Genomic DNA, 17,729 nt, shown 5'->3' on the forward strand with positions numbered 1-17,729 from the left:
CTCTGTTCAGGTCACCATGAGAGTTACAAAAAAACAAAGTGGACTATGGGGGTTTTTTGGATTTTGTAATCATGGGCAATCATTTTTACTATTTCTCCAATGAAGAAATGAAAGCACGAGAGGTCAAGTAACTTGCCTAGAGTCACACAGCTGATAAGAAGAAAGAGATAGAATTCTGACCAAGGTCATCTGATTTAAAAACCTATCCTCGGGGCGCCTGGGTGGCTCAGTGGGTTAGGGCCTCTGCTTTTGGCTCGGGTCGTGGTCCCGGGTTCCTGGGATCGAGCCCCGCATCGGGCTCTCTGCTCAGCGGGGAGCCTGCTTCCTCCCCCCCCCCCACCCCCGCCTCTCTCTGCCTGCCTCTCCACCTGCTTGTGACCTCTGCCTGTTAAATGAATAAATGAAATCTTAAAAAAATAAAATAAAATAAAAACCTATCCTCCTGGGGCACCTGAGTGGCTCAGTGGGTTAAGCCTCTGCTTTAGGCTCAGGTCATGATCCCCGGGTCCTGGGATTGAACCCCTCATCAGACTCTCTGCTCAGCTGGAAGCCTGCTTCCCCTTCTCTCTCTCTCTCTCTCTGCCTACTTGTGATCTCTGTCTGTCAAATAAATAAATAAAATCTTTAAAAATAAATAAATAAAGTCTTAAAAAAAAAAAAAAAAGAAAGAACTATCCTCCTAACTCCACCCACCATCCCTGCTATGAGAGCCCAGGCCCTTCCCTGAAAAGCCACTGGTGAGGACCTTTGAAAAACCAGGGATTCTGAGAAATCTCAAAATTTCTTTTCCTAAGTAGAAGAATCCCCAAAGGGTGAGCAAATCTAGCTCTCAAGTCCCTTTCCCTCCTTCAGACTTCCCTCTGAGGAAGCAGAAGACCAGGCTTAGAACACTTATCTTCCTTTCCCTTAGCCTTCATACTGGCTACTTTTGAGCCGAGTGGAGTGGGGTTTGGGGGGGAGGAGGTGTTGGTTAACAAAGGAGTCTGCATTATGAGCCTCTGGGAGGAAGAAAGGGAGCAGTGAGACTTTGAAAAGTACCTGGCAGAGGGAAATGAAACTCTCAACTATCTGCATGACAATGACATAAAGTGCCCTGCCAAGGACCCCTCTTGTTTGAGAGTCACTCTTTAACACTCTGTCTTAAAACCTCTCATCTCTCCCTTTACCTCCAGGCTTCCCAGCAAGGCCTTTGATCTGAAGAGGAATTTCATCTCTAACCTTTGTCCCCAGGCCCGGCAGCTTACCTGGGTAACCCAATGTCTCCCAACATTGGCCCAGGGACATTTCTTTCCCCAAACTAAACAACTCACATCCCCCACTCTGTACTTTCACTGACTATGTGATGGAGCCTTCTGCCAAGTTCTACCTGTTACCAGCTTCATCTCCCAAGTCAGATGTTTGACTGCTCTATCCCCTGCACAAGGAGTCATGCCAGCTGGACACACTCTTCTTCCAGGGCCCCTGGCGGCCAGGTTGGAGTTGAGACCACAGCTGTTGAGATCCTGAGCCCCGGTTTTACGGCTCTGTCTCAACCATATCACTAAAAGAGGGCCTCCCCCAGCCATGATCTCTCCATTACTCCTGGCCTTCCTATTCCTGGCTCCGGCTACAGTGGCCATTCCCAGAGCTTCTGACAGCCAGTGTCCAGCATGTAAAGGACCCGCCGTGGACTTGGATCACCAGCGGGAGCTGCTTCTTGACCTGGCCAAGAGACGCATCTTGGACAAACTGCGCCTCAGCCAGCGCCCGACACTGAACCGGCCTGTGTCCAGAGCTGCTCTGAGGACTGCGCTGCAGCGCCTCCATGGGCCCCCACAGAGGACGCTTCCTGAGGCTGATGGGGAACAGGAATATGAGATCATCAGCTTTGCTGACACAGGTGGGTTCCTGCTCTGTACATCTTCCCCCAAGGATAGAAAAGTCTCCTCCCTAGCCTAACCCCTGACTCCCTCCCCCAAACCCTCCCAACTCTTGCTTCCCAGTAATCTCCTAATCCCAGGCTCCCCCACCCCACCCCACCCCTGCTCTCTCTTATTTAAATTTGACCAATGGGCAGCTGGGAAGTGGGTAGATTTCACTTCTTTTGAGACTGCCTGCCTGCATCTCCTTTGGCTCCCCCAAATTTCCACAGGCTGTGGTGTGAGCTCATCCAATTCCTGGGCCTGGCCCCTAAAGCTGGGAGCTAGGGAGTCTGTCCTTTTTCCGGCCCCTGTCTCCCCCAACACTCAGATGCCTCATCTGAGTAAAGAGGGAAAATGTAAAACACCAGGACGATAGTACTCCTCCAGCCTACCCCTGCTCCCCCATCTTAATACCTTGGGTCCTCACATCAGAACAACATCAAAATGGGACTCAGAAAGATGGATAAAGGCAAGAAGATAGTTACTTGGGATACTTGGGATAGTTACAGGGAAAGTTACTTCCAGAGAGGAAAGAGAAGTTGGAGAATTTAGTGGGTAGCTGAAGGCCAAGAATTTGGAGACAGGACCCTAGGAACAGAACACAAAGTGATCTCTTTGGCCTCTGAGCTTCTTAGGAGCTCTTCCTTGGGTCTGGAAGGTCCTTTCCATTCCTGGCCCCTTTCCCCCCGTCAGCACCAACTCCCCTTTCCCTTCAAGAGCCAGCACTCCAATACTCAAAAAACCCACCCTGACATAAGGATGAGGGGCTTCCTCTCTGGCGGCTCCCCTAACCTCACCCAGAACGTGAATTCTGTGTGGAAATGACTGTTTCCAGGTTTTCTGTGAAGTCTGTCTTCCCATATATGTTGACCCCTTGAGGTCAGGTTCTATCATTTATTCTTCATGTTATCACCAGAAGCTAGTGTATAGTAGAAATTACTAACACTTTTATCTATTTACATTATTCTAAGTTTTTTACATACACTAACTCCTTAAGATCCTTGCAACAACCCAGTGAGACAAGTATAATTGTTATCCCCATTTTAAAGATACTGAAACTGGGGCACCTGGGTGGCTCAGTGGTTTAAAGCCTCTGCCTTTGGCTCAGGTCATCTCAGGGTCCTGGAATCGTGCCCCGCATGCCCCCCCATCCCCCTGCATGGGGCTCTCTGCTCAGCAGGGAGACTGCTTCCCCTACCCCCTCTCTCCACCTCCCTCTGCCTGCCTCTCTGCCTACTTGTGATCTCTGTCTGTCAAATAAATAAATAAAATCTTTAATTAAAAAAAAAAAAAGATACTGAAACTGTGGGGCACCAGGTGGCTCAGTCAGTTAAACATTCAACTCCTGATTTCAACTCAAGTCATGATCTCAGAGTCATGAAATTGAACCCAGAGTTTCAAGTTCAGTGGGAATTCTGCTTGGGAATTCTATCCCTCTGCCCCGTCAGGTGCTCTAAATAAATGAATCAATCAATCAATCAATCAATCTTTAAAAACAGTTACTGAGGGGCACCTGGGTGGCTCAGTGGGTTAAAGCTTCTGCTTTCAGCTCAGGTCATGATCCCAGGATCCTCAGGTGGAGCCCCACATCGGGCTCTCTGCTCAGCGGGGAGCCTGCTTCCCTTCTCTCTCTCTGTCTGCCTCTCTGCCTACTTGTGATCTCTGTCTGTCAAATAAATAAATAAAAATCTTTAAAAAATAAATAAATAAAATAAAATAAAAGCAGTAATTGAAACTGAGGCACAAAGAGGTTAAGTACTTGGGGCACCTGACTGGCTCAGCTGGTAGAACATGCAACTTTTGATCTTGGGGTGGTGAGTTCAAACCCCACATTGGGCAAAGAGCTTATTAAAAAAAAAAAAGTTGAGTAATTCTTCAAGGTCACATGACTGGTAAGTGGTGGAGCAAGATAGCCTAGCTACTGAGTAGCTACAGAGTAGCTATACTACTCAGCATCTCATGAACATACTAGATATTCAATAAGCATTGGTTGTGTTAAACAACCAAACCATGCTGTAAGTCAGCTTGAATGCAGTGTAGAATCCCTAGTGATGTGTGAGACCCTATTGTAATTCAAAAGGGGGCTTCTGCCTATGACAAATATTTATTTATTTATTTGAGAGAGAGCAAGAGTAGAGCATAAACTTGAGTTGGGGGAGGGGTAGAGAAGGAGGAAGAGGGAGATAGAGAAACTTAAGCAGGCTCCACGCCCAGCACAGGGCCCAATGCAAGGCTCCATCTCATGAACCTGAGATCATGACCTAAGAAAAAATCAAGTCAGATGCTTTTTTTTTTTTTTTTTAAGATTTTATTTATTTATTTGACAGAGAGAGAGAGATCACAAGTAGGCAGAGAGGCAAGTGGAGGGGGGGGGATGGCGAAGCAGGCTCCCTGCTGAACAGAGAGCCCGATGCACTGCTTGATCCCAGGACCCTGAGGTCATGACCTGAGCTGAAGGTAGACCCTTAACCAAGTGAGCCACCCCGGCGCCCTGCCTATAAGAACACCAACTCTGGAGCCAGATAAGCCTGGGTTCAAATCCTTGTTCAGTTGCTTATTACTGTATGACCTGAGTTGTTAATGGTTTTCTCATTTGAAAAATGGGGATAGTGAGAGGATATTTGGGAGAATTAAATGAACTAATACGGGTAACATTCTTAGAAGGTTAAGGTGGGAGAGAGCAAGAAATTGAAGGCTGAGCTCCTGCCATGAGGGTTGTAGTTGCTGGGAATAAATAATTAGAAGGTAAAACAGAATGAAATAATGCTAAAGGAGGGCCCATTGCTTGCTGGGCCAGGGATTATTCATCGGACCTAGTGAGACAGGGAAGTCTTTCAGAAGATTGCAAATGGACTGGTGTTGTAGAATAAGTTAGGCTTAGATGGGTAGAAAACAGTAAACAACATTCTAAACGGAGGGGGGAAATGTAAATAAAAGTCTGAAGGAGTAAATTGCATTTGGAGTTGAAAAGTAGCTTGGACTGGATGAGTACAAGGTGGACAGATGAACACGAACCATGACTTCTTTAAACACCCAGATTCTGGGATTTTGTTTTATTTTGTCTTTGTTTTTGTGCTTCTACCTTTGTATCACTGACAGCAGTTCCTGGCAACATTGTGGCAATAATGATGGCTACCTGGTATTTAGTATGCCTGTCTCATCTCACTTAATCTTCAATAACCACCCCACAAAGTGGAGTTTATTATTCCCATTGCAGAAAAGCAGACTGACACTCAAAGAAGATCATTTACATGGCCAAGGTCATATAGCTTGCAAGGGGCAGAATTCAAATACTGTTCTCTCTGACTTCAAAGTCTATACACTTTCCACATATTTGCTAATCAATGAATGAGTACAACATTCAGACTGAGGGGGCCCGATCTGAGATGACATCATGAGAATGACTGACACTTGGATTGTACCTTTTCTTTTTTTTTTTTTTAATATTTTATTTATTTATTTGAGAGAGAGAGCACAAGCAGGGGGATCAGCAGAGGGAGTGGGCAGATTCCCTGCTGAGCACAGAGTCCGATGCAGGGGCTCGATCTCAGGACCCTGGGATCATGACCTGACCTACGCTTAACTGACTGAGCCACCCAGGCACCCCTGGATTCTACCTTTTGCATTTGGATATGCTAGCTTGAAGTTTTTATTCCAATTTAAGCTATCATCCACATAATAGTGTGAAAGCAAGACCTGAGTATTGTTCTTGCTGGAAGTAAGAGAGCTGGGGGCTCTGGGGAAATGGGGGTGGGGGCTTCAGTAATGTACTGGAAGTGACTTATATGGGCTCATGAGAACAAATTATGAACATCTCCCAGCTCCGCATCCAGTGATGTCACATGAATAATTTGAAATTGGCCGTGGTGGGAGAATTTAAACCACAGAAATTGGCAAGCACTACGAATCGGGATTTATTTCCCTCTGGAATCCAGTTGCTAAACATTTACCAGCATACCACTGCCTGTGACCTAAAACTACAAGTTATCTGCCTCCCACACATCTAACATACAATGCTCACACAGGGACAGGGTCACCATAACAGATACTCCTGTTCAGTACGGGAGACAGGGGAGTGGGGGACACAGACCAGTGACTGATCCATGAAAGTTCTGATATCCAGCCAGGCACATATCTCAAGTCTCCCCTAAATCCAGAATTCCTTTGGTTAGGGCTTAGTTCTACTTCTAGGATTTTTCTCGCTTCTTAAAGAGAGCCCACCAGTGTTCTCCTTGACTTCTAGAACTGTTTCAGCCCTTGGCTCCACCCTCTGAGATGTCTTTCCTTTTAGATTGGAAATGACGGGTGTCTGTGGCTGAGCGGTTTTCTCAGCCTGCTTCCGGGCCAAAGAGGTTGGGGGCCCAGAGACCTCTTTTCACTTTGAATCATCTCTGGCTCTTTTAGTCCAAACTTGTGCTGCTTTTGCTACTAAAATTCTCTGTAAAACCCTGTGGGCCTTCTAAATAACAAATTGTAATCTACTCAGTTAGACAAAAAGGCACTCAACTTGATATCAAGACAGACCCCTCTTTAGGTTGCAAGTCAAAGTGTTATGGACTGATAAATACTCTTAAGATTCTTAGAAACCCTTTTGTCTAGTTGACAAGATCTATAGAACATCATCTTAATTTTTTTTTAGTTTTTAACAAAGTGTTAGATCTTAACAAAGGGTCTTATAGTTGTCCCATTATTAAATGTTTTGATCTTCACTCTGAGGCCATATATTACTGGCAATTCCCTGGATTTGATTTTTGCCTCAAGATCATTTCTTACTTTAAGAATCTTTTGCCAGACAAAGAGGTGAGGAATGAAAAAATATCTTATTGTTCAATCTAGCAAGTCCTGTTGGAAATATTTTCTCTAAATTCTGCTTGAAAATTGAACAGTTCCTTTTTTAGTTCATCTCACTCCTGAAATGCCTTATCATAGGCAGCTAAAATAAGCCAATTGGCACTTTCAGCATTCTGCCTGGAAATATCTTTAGCTAAATTCACAACTTTGTTAGATGCCATTTCTAGCTTCCAAGTTACCACAGATGATAGCCAATGCATAACACAGGTTCCCCTTTCTCCAGGATCTGATAGCAATTTCTTCACTGTTCTTCCTACCTTCACTAACAGTCTCCTCACCATCCTTCCAACCTCTGCCTGTCACCCAGTCCCAAGGCCAAGGCTACAAATTTTACGTCTTTGCTATGGAGCACCCAAGCACTCTGTTACTTATTTCTGTTTCAGTTACCTATTAATATAACTAATCGGCACAAACATAGAGGCTTAAAACAAGAAATTCGATATTTCTGATGATTTTTGTGCTTTGACTGGACTTATCTGGACAATTCTTTATGTCCATCTGAGGAGTAGCTGAGAGCACTGAGGTAACTGCCTTCAGTCAGGAGCTTAGATGGGGCTAGAACATCTAAGATGGTCTCTGATCCTCAAAGTCTCTCTCCACATGGTTCCTCCTCATCCATTAGTCTAGCCCAAGTTTCTTTAAAACATGGTAACTGGCTTCCATAAGAGTGAAACACCATTATGTAAGTACTTATCAAGTGTCTGCTTGCACTGTGGTTGCCTATGTCTCATTGGCCAAGTCAAGTCACATAGCCATGCCCAGACAATATGGAAAGGTATGGCACAAAGCCATCAATATTGGGAGGTGTTCTTCACTGGGGGCCAACAATGTAATAATCTACCATAGCCCCTGATGTTTATTTGTTCTGCCTGCCATAACTAGGGTAACTTAAGAAATTCTAATGGTAGGGGCACCTCGGTGGCACAGTTGGTTAATTGTCGAACTCAGGTTGTAATCTCAGGATCATGAGATTGAGCCCTGCGTCTGACTCCATGCTCAACATAAAGTCTACTTGGGAGTTTCTCTCCCTCTTCCTCTGCCCCTCTTGCTTGTGCTCTCTCTCTTTGTCTCTGTCTCTAAAATAAATGAGCAAATCTTTAAAAGAGAGAGAGATTCTAATGGTGGGGTGCTTAGTGACATAACAAGATAAGTTGAGCCAATCAGACTTTTCATCAAGGATTTGGAAATTGGGACACTGGAAGATTATGTCACTTTAGTTTAGAGGAGCTGAGTAAAACATTCTGTAGACTCAGGAACTGGGGCCACCATTTTAGGACCTGAAGAAACTGTCAAGCAGAAGAAGTAGATCCACAGGAAGAGAAGAATGGAATAGACTTATTTAGAGACACCAAGATGGGAGATATCATGTTGAGTTTGAAAGCTGTCAAGAGCAGCGTTATTCCTGACTTTCCAATTCACACGAAGCCTAGTTGAACTTTCTGTTCATTCAGCAATTGTTTATTGAGCTTATTATGTACTAGGTACTAGAGAAACTGGTAAACAGTACAGGCACAATCTCTACCTTCATGGAGTTTACGTTCTAGATGGAGGGGTAGCGGGGAGGAGAAGAGGGGAGGGGAAGCACATAGTAAACAAATGAACAAAAAAACAAGATGACTACAGAGAGTCATAGCAGCTATAAAAATAGTTAAGCAGGATGATGCGTTAGAGAGACAAAGGTGGAATTAAAGGCTGCTTTAGATAGATTTGTCAGAGAAACCCCCACAAGAAGGAGACATGTGAGCTGAATGCCAAAAAGAAGCCAGTCAATCAAAGATCTGGGAAAGACATTTCAGACAGGGGGAAGCACAAGTGCAAAAGCCATGAGGTGAGTCCATGTTTAGTGAGTTCAAGGAGCAGAAAAAAGACAGTATGGGTAGAATATAGTCATTAGATGGCAGAATGCCTAATCATACAAGTTTTCTGTGTTAAGAGGCTTAGATTTTATTCAAATAGCAATGGGAAGCCTTTGAAGAGTCTGAAGCTGAAGAGATTAAGCTGATCAGATTTACGTAATAAAATGCACGCTGGCTGATATAGAGAGAACGGTTTGGAGGACAAGAGTGGACCACTTGGGAAGGTATTGTTATAATTCAAGAAAAAGGTGATTGTGAACTAATATGTAGTAAAGGAGACAGGTATAAGTGAAATTATTTTATGAACTGGAGATACAGTTGGCAGATCTTGCAGATAATTTTATTTTTTTATTTTTTAAAAGATTTTATTTATTTATTTATTTTGAGAGAGTATGCACAAGCGGAGGGGAGGGGCAGAGGCAGAGGGAGAGGAAGAATCTCAAGCAGACTTCATGCTGAGCATGGATCCCGATGCAGGACTCCATCTCATGACCCTGAGGTCATAACATGAGCTGAAATCAAGAGTCAGATGCTTAACCAGCTGAGCCACCCAGATGCCCCAGATCTTGCAGGTAATTTTAAAGTGGGGGATGAGGGTAATCAAGGCTTTGGCTTAAGCAATGCCTTTATAGGGAATTGGGTTGGAGAAGGAATAGGTTTGGGTTGGGGAGATAAATCTAGAGTTTATCTGTGAACATGAAAATTTTGAGATATCACTAGATAACCAAATAGAATATCAGCTCAGCAGCTGGAAATAGAAGCCCTGAGGATCAGGGAGAGGTCAGGGCCAGGGATATATATATTTGGGAGTCATCAGCATACAGATGGAATAGAAAGCCATGGGAACTGACGATAGCCTTCTAGAAATGAATATACAGAGTGAAAAGAAGGGAGTTCAGAATCTTCAACATACAGTGGTCAGGCAGAGGAAGAGGAGCTGTCAACAAGAGACTAAGATAAAGTGGCCAGAGTCACAAAAACCGAGAGAAGGAAATATTTCAAGGAGGGAATGATAAATGTGTCAAACACTGCTTAAAGATCAAATAAGATGAATATAAAGAGGTGAAACCATTGGAATCGGCAATATGGAAAGAGTTGGTGATCCTGACAAGAGCAGTTTCAGTGGAGTGGAGGGAACAGAAACCCAATTAAGGTGTTTCGGTAGGGGCAGGAGAAGGATGAAGAGAGAAAATTGGAGAAGAGTAATAGTGACAGGAGACATACATAGATTCATTGTGGTGAAAGACTGGATATGGGCAGTGAGGGGGTGCTCACAGAGTTTCTAGTGGTGATAAGGAAGGTAGTGGTGCCCCCAATTCTAAGAACAGAAAGAGGGGCGGATAGCAAGGAAAAGGATTTCCACTTAGGAAAAAATTGATTTGAATGTGCCGGCAGGACATTCATGTGACAAAATTAAGTAGTTAGAAATTTACACCTGAAGCTTGTTGATTTCCAGATCTATATGTCCAGTCCAGAGGTGCAAAATGGTCTGGACTAGACATCCAGATTTGGGAATCACTGCCATAAAAAGCGTGTTGGCTGACCATGAGTGTGGGTAAGAACTCCTCTCAGTGTAGAGCAAAAGGAAATGAAGGTCAGAGACAAACTTTGGAGAACTCTTGCACTGAACGGATGGCCAGAGAAAGAAAAGCCAACAAAGAAAATCAAGGAATAATCGTAAGAGTTGTGTCATAGAAGCCAAGAAAGAGAAGATTTTCAAGAAAAAAAGGGTGGTCAACAATACCGAGGGCTGCAGAGTTCCAGTATGCTGAGAATAACAAGGTAGCTGATAGAATTGACACTCAGAAGGCCATGGTGACTGGGGCTTCTTGTGTTCACAGGCCTCTCCAACATCAACCAGACTCGTCTTGATTTCCACTTCTCCTCTGACAGAACTGCTAGTGGCATGGAGATCCAGCAGGCCAGCCTCGTGTTCTTTGTACAGATCCCTCCCAATACCACCTGGACTCTGAAGCTGAGGATCCTTGTGGTAGGCTTACGTGACACCAACCTCACCTTGGCCACTCAGCACCAGCTGGAGGTGGATGCCAGTGGCTGGCAGCGGCTCTTTCTGGGGCCTGAAGCTCAGGCTGCCTGTAGTCAAGGCCACTTGACCCTGGAGCTGGTGGCTGAAAGCCAGGGAGCCCAGAGCTCCATCATACTGGGTGAGGCTGCCCATAGGCCTTTTGTGACAGCCAAGGTCAAAGTTGGGGGCAAGCACCGGCTTCACCGGCGAGGAATCAACTGTCAGGGTGGGTCCAGGATGTGTTGTCGGCAAGAGTTCTTTGTGGACTTCCGTGAGATTGGCTGGCACGACTGGATCATTCAGCCCGAGGGCTATGCAATGAACTTCTGCACGGGGCAGTGCCCACTGCACGTGGCAGGCATGCCCGGCATTGCCGCCTCCTTCCACACCGCAGTGCTCAACCTCCTCAAGGCCAACACGGCATCAGGGACTGCGGGAGGGGGCTCATGCTGTGTGCCCACGGCCCGGCGCCCCCTCTCTCTGCTCTACTATGACAGGGACAGTAACATTGTCAAGACTGACATACCTGACATGGTGGTCGAGGCCTGTGGCTGTAGTTAGTCCACGTGTGGATGGGCAGCCCAAGGTGGGAGTAAGCAAACATGCCCTCACAGAGGTACCCTTCCTGGAGAGGAGGGAATGACCCCATTACTGCTTCTGTCCAGAAGGAGGACTCCCTCTTCCTGGGAAAACTGTGGAAATTATCCCATCTGTGGCTTGAGGAGATCTTCATCTAAGGAGAGTCACTGTACCATCTTCGTGACCACCAGTTTCTCTCCTAGGGCACAGTCTATCCAGCAAGCCTCCCAGGCTCAAGTGCCACCCCAGGGACTCTGATCCCATCTGCAACCGTGAGCAGTGCCATCTAGATCCCAGGCAAAGCCATCCATAGCCCATCCTTAATCCATCCCATAATCCACGGTACTTCCCTGCTCTTCCCACTTGATGGCTGTCACTCCAGGAGGAGTTGACCCAGCCCCTTCCCCTGATTTTCTGGATTACCAGAGAGCTCCTTTCTTAGATTCACTGAAGATTAGATCCCTGCTGTCCAAAGTTACTCTTCCCTGTATCTCGAGCCCCTTATTGGCCCTGGTGGGTTGCTAAGGCTCTCTTGGCACACCCTCATCCATTCTTTGTCCTTCTCTGCTCCACTCTATGCCCTTAAGGGCTGACTCACCTCAGCTCCTTTGGTCCCTGGCTTCCTGCTGAATTTGGCTAAGGGCTGACACAAGCAGGAGATCAAAGGATAGGGGGAGATAGAGGTCAGGATATTTCTTATTCCTGTTCCCTCTGCCTAGGTGCCATGTATCTGTGTGACTGTGGTTGTGGTCTGTCCCTACAGCTCCTATCTGGCTCCCCCTGGCCCCAGTTCTACCTAGATTCTGATATCACTGCTTCCGCACTAGGGGCTTTCCACTCTTGCTAGTCTCTGGGAGCCTCAACATTCATCCTTCATTCTCTTAACCCTGCCTACACATCCATAAATAAGGTCTTCATTAAGTGTTCTTAGTGATGCAAACAGACAACTGAATGGTTCTTTTGTCTCTTGCCAGGACCCTGGCTGAAACCAAGGATGACCCAGTGTCTACCCACCTGGCCCACTTCTGCTCTCTCTCACCCAGGCTCCTCAGGGCTGAGCTATTATGTCTATCCCACATTTCATGCCTCTTCCTTTCCTAGGCTTCCTCCTCTTCTTTCTTAGGCCTCTTCCTCTGCCCCAGAACCATCTTTGCTGGTCTCAGAACCAATAAAGACAGGTTTTATCTGCTCTTCTTTTCCCTCCATACTCACTCTAAGAGATGAAACAGATCATTGCTCAGTCAGCAAGTAGGCTGACATCCTAGGAGCACACATGTTGGGGGAGGCAGAGGCAGGGCTCAGAGTTGGCTGGTGGCTTTCCCTCACTGACCCCCAGGCCTCCATCCAGGAGACCTGCCCAGAAGCTGGAACTGGCCAAGAGTCACTTGCATAGGACAGGGAGAAGAAAAAGAAGGCATGGAATGAGGAGGGGCGGTATTTGCTCTGAGACTCGGTCCCCTCTAGACCTTTGCCCTTCTTTCCCCATCATCCCCTCCCTTTGGTTGGACAGCCCTGAACCATGGGGTCGATATTGTCTGCAGCCCAAGGCCGAGTTTGCGCAAAACCCACGTGTCCTTTGGGTAACATGATGTCTGTGTTTGCTCAGTGTATAGCTCCCTCCTCCCAGGGTCTGAGGTCCCTGGAAGAGGAACCGTAGAGGAGAAAGTCTGAAGGGGGTCTTCTTAGGCGACCTGCATATCTGAGACGTGGGACTTCCTGAACAACCCACAGAAGTCATGCCACCTTTGCCTGGAGGAGATCTTCATCTAAGGAGAACATCTAAGGAAGTCTTCTGTGCCCCTTCCTCCCCCTCCCACGGTGTCTCCTCTCCTTACAAGCCACCCCTTCCCTAGATCTGACCTCTCTCCCTCCAACTCCAGCTTCAGTCCCCAGGGCCAAGATTAAGGTGAGGTGAAGTAAGGCAGTCACTTTGGGGGACAAATTGTAAGGGGATGCCAAGAAATTCATCAGCTGAGATAAATAATATCTCAATGCTATGTTTTTAAAGCAGCAAAATGAATGCCAAAAAGATCCATCATGAGCAAAACAACAAATTTTAAAATAAACACAGAATCAGTATTAACTCCCTTTCTTTTTGGCTCTGCCTGTTGTAAAAGGGAAAGAGTGGGTCTGTCTTCTTCCAAACCTTGGCTTCCAGAGCCTCTTGGCCCCTAACTCTAGACTGTGTCAGGCTTCTCTCATGTGGGCAAGATAACCACTCGGGCTTCTTCTCCCTTCTTACCCGTCCCCCGAGCCTGTCCCTCCCCCCCAGCACCCAACCAGGTTGGTAGGGCGGGCCTGTGAGGCAGATGGCTGGGGTATTTATAACCTGGGAGAACTTCTTGGGGAAAGTGACTAAGATGCTAAGAGCATATTTATAGCTGGGTTCTGACGTAAGTGTCAGTGGGGAGGTAGGGCCAGGCCAGGCACAGCAACAAGAGGGTAGGAAGAGCCGAAAATTGGGGGCACCTGATAGAGGGTAGGGGAGAAGAGGAGTCAGTGACTCCTGCAAGCACTTGATGCTGCTTCCCTTGACTCTGTCTCCTGGCCCCAACAGATAAGCTCTCTGAGACACCACTATGGGCAGAAACTTCTTTGCAGTTTGATGTTCCAGACCCCAGGGGTAGAGGACTCCTTCTCACCAGCCTCAACCAACAGAGAGGTTGCTCAGAACGGGGAAGGAGAGGACTGGACAGAGAACTTGAATATGTTTCCGCCTGGGGAAAAATGTAGGAAGGACAGGAGGGTCTAAAAGTCTCCTTGTCCCTTCTCTACCCCAGCGTCCCCCGCCCCCCGGCACACAGTGCCCTGGGTTTCTAGGACGTGCCTGTCACCTGTCATCAAGCTCCATCGCCACGTGTCAATGGGACGAGGTCTAAAACCAAAAGTAGCGGTGATTTGGGGCCTGACAACAGCTCTGCTCTTTGGTAGTGGCGAGAGGGGAGAGCACGGGGACTGGCTTCTCTGTTTTCTGTGGGAGAGGCAAGGTTCCCAGAGGGAGAGGTTGGAAAGCCCTGTGCCGCTCCCTACTCCTCAGAGCAGCCCATTCCCTGGGAAGCTGGTCAGCACTAAGCCAGCGGCCGTCCAGTGGCGCTACACTGCCACATGCTGGACACTGCCAGTACTGATCCCCAGTCCCCAAAGTGCCACCTTTCTCCCCCTGGTGCCAGATCTGGGAGTCTCTTGGCAGCCCCCCCACTGGCTACACACGTGGGAGCTTAATAAGATGGAGTCGCGGCCTGTGTCCAAATCACAGTCTTCTAGCTTCTTGAAGAAACTGCGGGCATAAGGAGAAAGGACAGCATTAAGTCTACCATCTTAAGTTCAAGGTGGAGGGGCCATGGCCTTCCCATTTTGTCAGTGAGGAAGGGCTGGGATTGGAGCTAATGTCACCCCACTTATCTTGCTTTGCTCTTCAAAGTCCTTAAACCTCCCATGTCCTGCCCCTTTTCATGGAGGCCTCCAGCCACTCCTAGGATGTCCCGAATTTACGTAACTCTCACAGTCCCCTTAAAGAGACCCAGTATGTAGGTATGGGTGTTCCCAAGTCCCACGCCCTTCTGCCAGCCTTGATAGACTGTGTCCTGCTGTAAGATTGCATCACTGCCTCCCCTACCTCTCTGGGTTTCCCCCCGACATCGTAGGAACATGCCCCCCCCCACCCCCACCACGCTCTAGCCCTCTTCCACGCTGTGCTCCAGTCCAACTGGACTCTGGGCAGCCAGCATAAGCAGGGTCAGGAGGTGACTTCTGTGCCCCGTGGCACTGCCACCTTGGCCTGGGCAGGAGGACTCCCCCCGTTCCAACCCCATTGCTAGGAAGAGAGAGACCAGAGTTCTTCAGGCCCAGAGACCATGGAGAAATAACCAGTGGAACTAACAGCTGCCTCTAAGAACTGCTGCAGCAAAGGTGTCTGGGTAAGCTAGAAGGACTAGAGGTTTGGGGGGGAAATTGCCCTCCCCACCTTGCCCCTATGAGTCCCTCCCCCGAGCCCCAGACCTTGGGGACTGAGCATGTGAAATCATTCTCTTTCTTGCATCATGCGTGTTAACACTGCACCCCCACCCCCTTACCCATATCTCAAACTCAATGACCAGGCCAGATGGTGAAACCGGAGTTCCCGGGGGGTGGAGGGGGGACCTCCGCCCCCTGCAGGGCCCTGATGGGCAGTACAGCCAGCCAATCCCGGGGCTCAGAGGGTAGGTCTGCTGGCTGACCACTAAGTGAGGGAGCCCCGGGTTGTGGCTCTAAAGAGGCCCCAGTCAGTAACCAGCCATGAGCTGTGAGGGTCAAACTGGCAGACTGCGCTAAACACAGCCACCCATAGGACCATCCACATACTGCCTTCCTGAGTCCCAGGCAATAGAAGGCAGGTGGCTCTACCCTTGGCCGAGGCTAGGTGTGGCACAGCCGCTGCTGCCCCTGTGCCCTCATTGGCTTCCACGCAATCAGATCAACAGAAGGAGCACCTGCCATCTGAGGCTCCTGACCCAACCCAGGGCCATTCACCGGGAGCATGGGGCTCCCTGATGTCCAGCCCCAGCTGGTGCTGCTGTGGGCACTGGTGTGGGCACAGGGGGCAGGGTCTGTATGTCCCTCCTGTGGAGGTCCCACGCTGGTGCCCCAGGCAGAACGCGCTTTGGTACTGGAGCTAGCCAAGCAGCAGATCTTGGAGGGGCTGCATATGACCAGTCGTCCCAGAATAACTCACCCTCCACCCCAGGCAGCGCTGGCCAGAGCCCTCCGGAGACTGCAGCCAGGAAGTGTGGCTCCTGCAAAAGGGGAGGAAGTCATCAGCTTTGCTACCATCACAGGTGGGTGAAGGAGGGGCAGGCAGAGAGCAGACAGGGAGAGGGAGGCGGAACGGGAGACCGACAGAAAAGGCAGGGTGTGGGAGGAGGAGGAGTTGACTGGTTATGCAGGACGGAGTACACAAGGCAGTCCCTGTGTCTTCTAAAGGGGCTCAGGAAAGCAGCGGGAGGGGGTGGCAGGAGTCTCAGAGGAGAGCTCATCACTGCTCACATTCCTCCATCCCTTCTCCATCTCTCCGGCAGATTCCTCCACTTCACCCTGCAGCTCCGTGCTCACCTTCCACCTGTCCACAGCTCAGTCCCACCACCTGTACCATGCTCGCCTTTGGCTGCACGTGCTCCCCACCCTTCCTGGCACGCCTTCCTTGAGGATCTTCCAATGGAGCCCAAGGAGCAGGCACCCAGGGTCCGGCAAACTCCTGGCTGAGCACCAGATGACGGCCCCGGGCTGGCATGCCCTCACTCTGCCCCCTAGTGGCTTGAGGGCCGAGGAGTCCACCGTCCTGAAGCTTCAGCTGAACTGCGGACGCCTAGAAGGCAACGCCACCTCTGCCCAGCAGCCTCTGCGGCTCCTGGACACGGCGGGAGACCAGCAGCCCTTCCTGGAGCTTAAGATCCGGCCCAATGAGCCTGGAGCAGGCCGGGCCAGGAGGAGGACCCCCACCTGTGAGCCTGAGACCCCCTTATGCTGCCGGCGAGACCACTATGTAGACTTCCAGGAACTAGGATGGCGGGACTGGATCCTGCAGCCCGAGGGGTACAAGCTGAATTACTGCAGTGGACAGTGCCCCCCACACCTGGCTGGCAGCCCTGGCATTGCTGCCTCCTTCCATTCGGCTGTCTTCAGCCTCCTCAAGGCCAACAACCCTTGGCCCTTGGGTACTTCCTGCTGTGTCCCTACTGCCCGAAGGCCTCTCTCTCTCCTCTACCTGGACCGGGATGGCAATGTGGTCAAGACAGATGTGCCAGATATGGTGGTAGAAGCCTGTGGCTGCAGCTAGCGAGAGGACCTGGGGATTTGGAGTAAAGAGATCGGTTAGGGGTTCCCAGGCAGGGGGCGTCTGTGGCGGGAGACATTATATTCCTGATCCACACCCCCACCTAACAGGCTGGTGGTCAGATGACCAGGGTGATTCCTAGGGGACCCAAATGGGCACTTGTTTGTCCAGACTCTTGCCTATTCCAGGCTAGCTGATGTGTAGGGGGATGGGGAAAGTGTGTTCTCTAAAGGAGTCTCCCCAGAAAGCACGGTTTCCTACCCTAAGCCCTCTGAGAAGGCGGCAGAGGTAAGGGAGGAGTGGAGGAAAGGAGAAGGCAGAGAAAAATTAGTTAGTCTCTCACAAGAAAAGAAAGTCCTCAAGTGAGGGAAGGAGGCTTGGGACAGGGGAAGCAGGCGTGTCCAGGCTAGGAACTATGGAAGAGCTTCCAGGGAGGGTCAAGAAGGAGATGGGCAAGGGGCTAAGAGGAAGTAGGTTCGGAGAGCCCAAGAAATGGGAGCTGGGTGAGAGGGGTACTGAGCCTAAGAAGTTCCCTGGTTTTTCCCAGTTTTGGGGACAGGACCCATGGGGGAGACAAATGTTTATATATTCCTAATAAAAATAAGGGGGAAAATCAACAAGTATGAGTCATAAAGAAGTGCTGGGGTGATAGTCCGGAGGAATAGTTTTCAAGGTGAGGTCTGAGGACCTCGGGAGGTCCCTGAGAC

At 48.9% G+C, this 17,729-nt stretch overlaps 2 protein-coding genes across 2 annotated transcripts; both read left to right on the forward strand.

The window, feature by feature from the left end:
• Window positions 1-1,423: 1,423 nt before the first annotated feature.
• Window positions 1,424-11,343, forward strand: INHBC (inhibin subunit beta C). The gene is made up of 2 exons (XM_082741970.1): window positions 1,424-1,879; window positions 10,450-11,343. Exons 1-2 carry the CDS (start codon window positions 1,564-1,566, stop codon window positions 11,193-11,195), a joined length of 1,062 nt encoding a protein of 353 aa, XP_082598096.1. The 5' UTR covers window positions 1,424-1,563; the 3' UTR covers window positions 11,196-11,343.
• Window positions 11,344-15,595: 4,252 nt separating this feature from the next.
• Window positions 15,596-17,175, forward strand: INHBE (inhibin subunit beta E). The gene is made up of 2 exons (XM_082741977.1): window positions 15,596-16,027; window positions 16,268-17,175. Exons 1-2 carry the CDS (start codon window positions 15,730-15,732, stop codon window positions 17,023-17,025), a joined length of 1,056 nt encoding a protein of 351 aa, XP_082598103.1. The 5' UTR covers window positions 15,596-15,729; the 3' UTR covers window positions 17,026-17,175.
• The last annotated feature ends 554 nt before the right edge of the window (window positions 17,176-17,729 follow it).

Source organism: Mustela nivalis (genome assembly GCF_964662115.1).
Source record: "Mustela nivalis genome assembly, chromosome: 7".
Lineage (NCBI taxonomy): Eukaryota > Metazoa > Chordata > Mammalia > Carnivora > Mustelidae > Mustela > Mustela nivalis.

What these genes read in the sequence shown, in the direction of transcription:
- INHBC (XM_082741970.1), top strand. Translation starts at nt 1,564, where the DNA reads ATGATCTCTCCATTACTCCTGGCCTTCCTATTCCTGGCTCCGGCTACA. An exon ending in CATCAGCTTTGCTGACACAG is followed by an intron (nt 1,880 to 10,449) that starts GTGGGTTCCTGC and finishes TTGTGTTCACAG; the next exon opens with GCCTCTCCAACATCAACCAG.
- INHBE (XM_082741977.1), top strand. Translation starts at nt 15,730, where the DNA reads ATGGGGCTCCCTGATGTCCAGCCCCAGCTGGTGCTGCTGTGGGCACTG. An exon ending in CAGCTTTGCTACCATCACAG is followed by an intron (nt 16,028 to 16,267) that starts GTGGGTGAAGGA and finishes TCTCTCCGGCAG; the next exon opens with ATTCCTCCACTTCACCCTGC.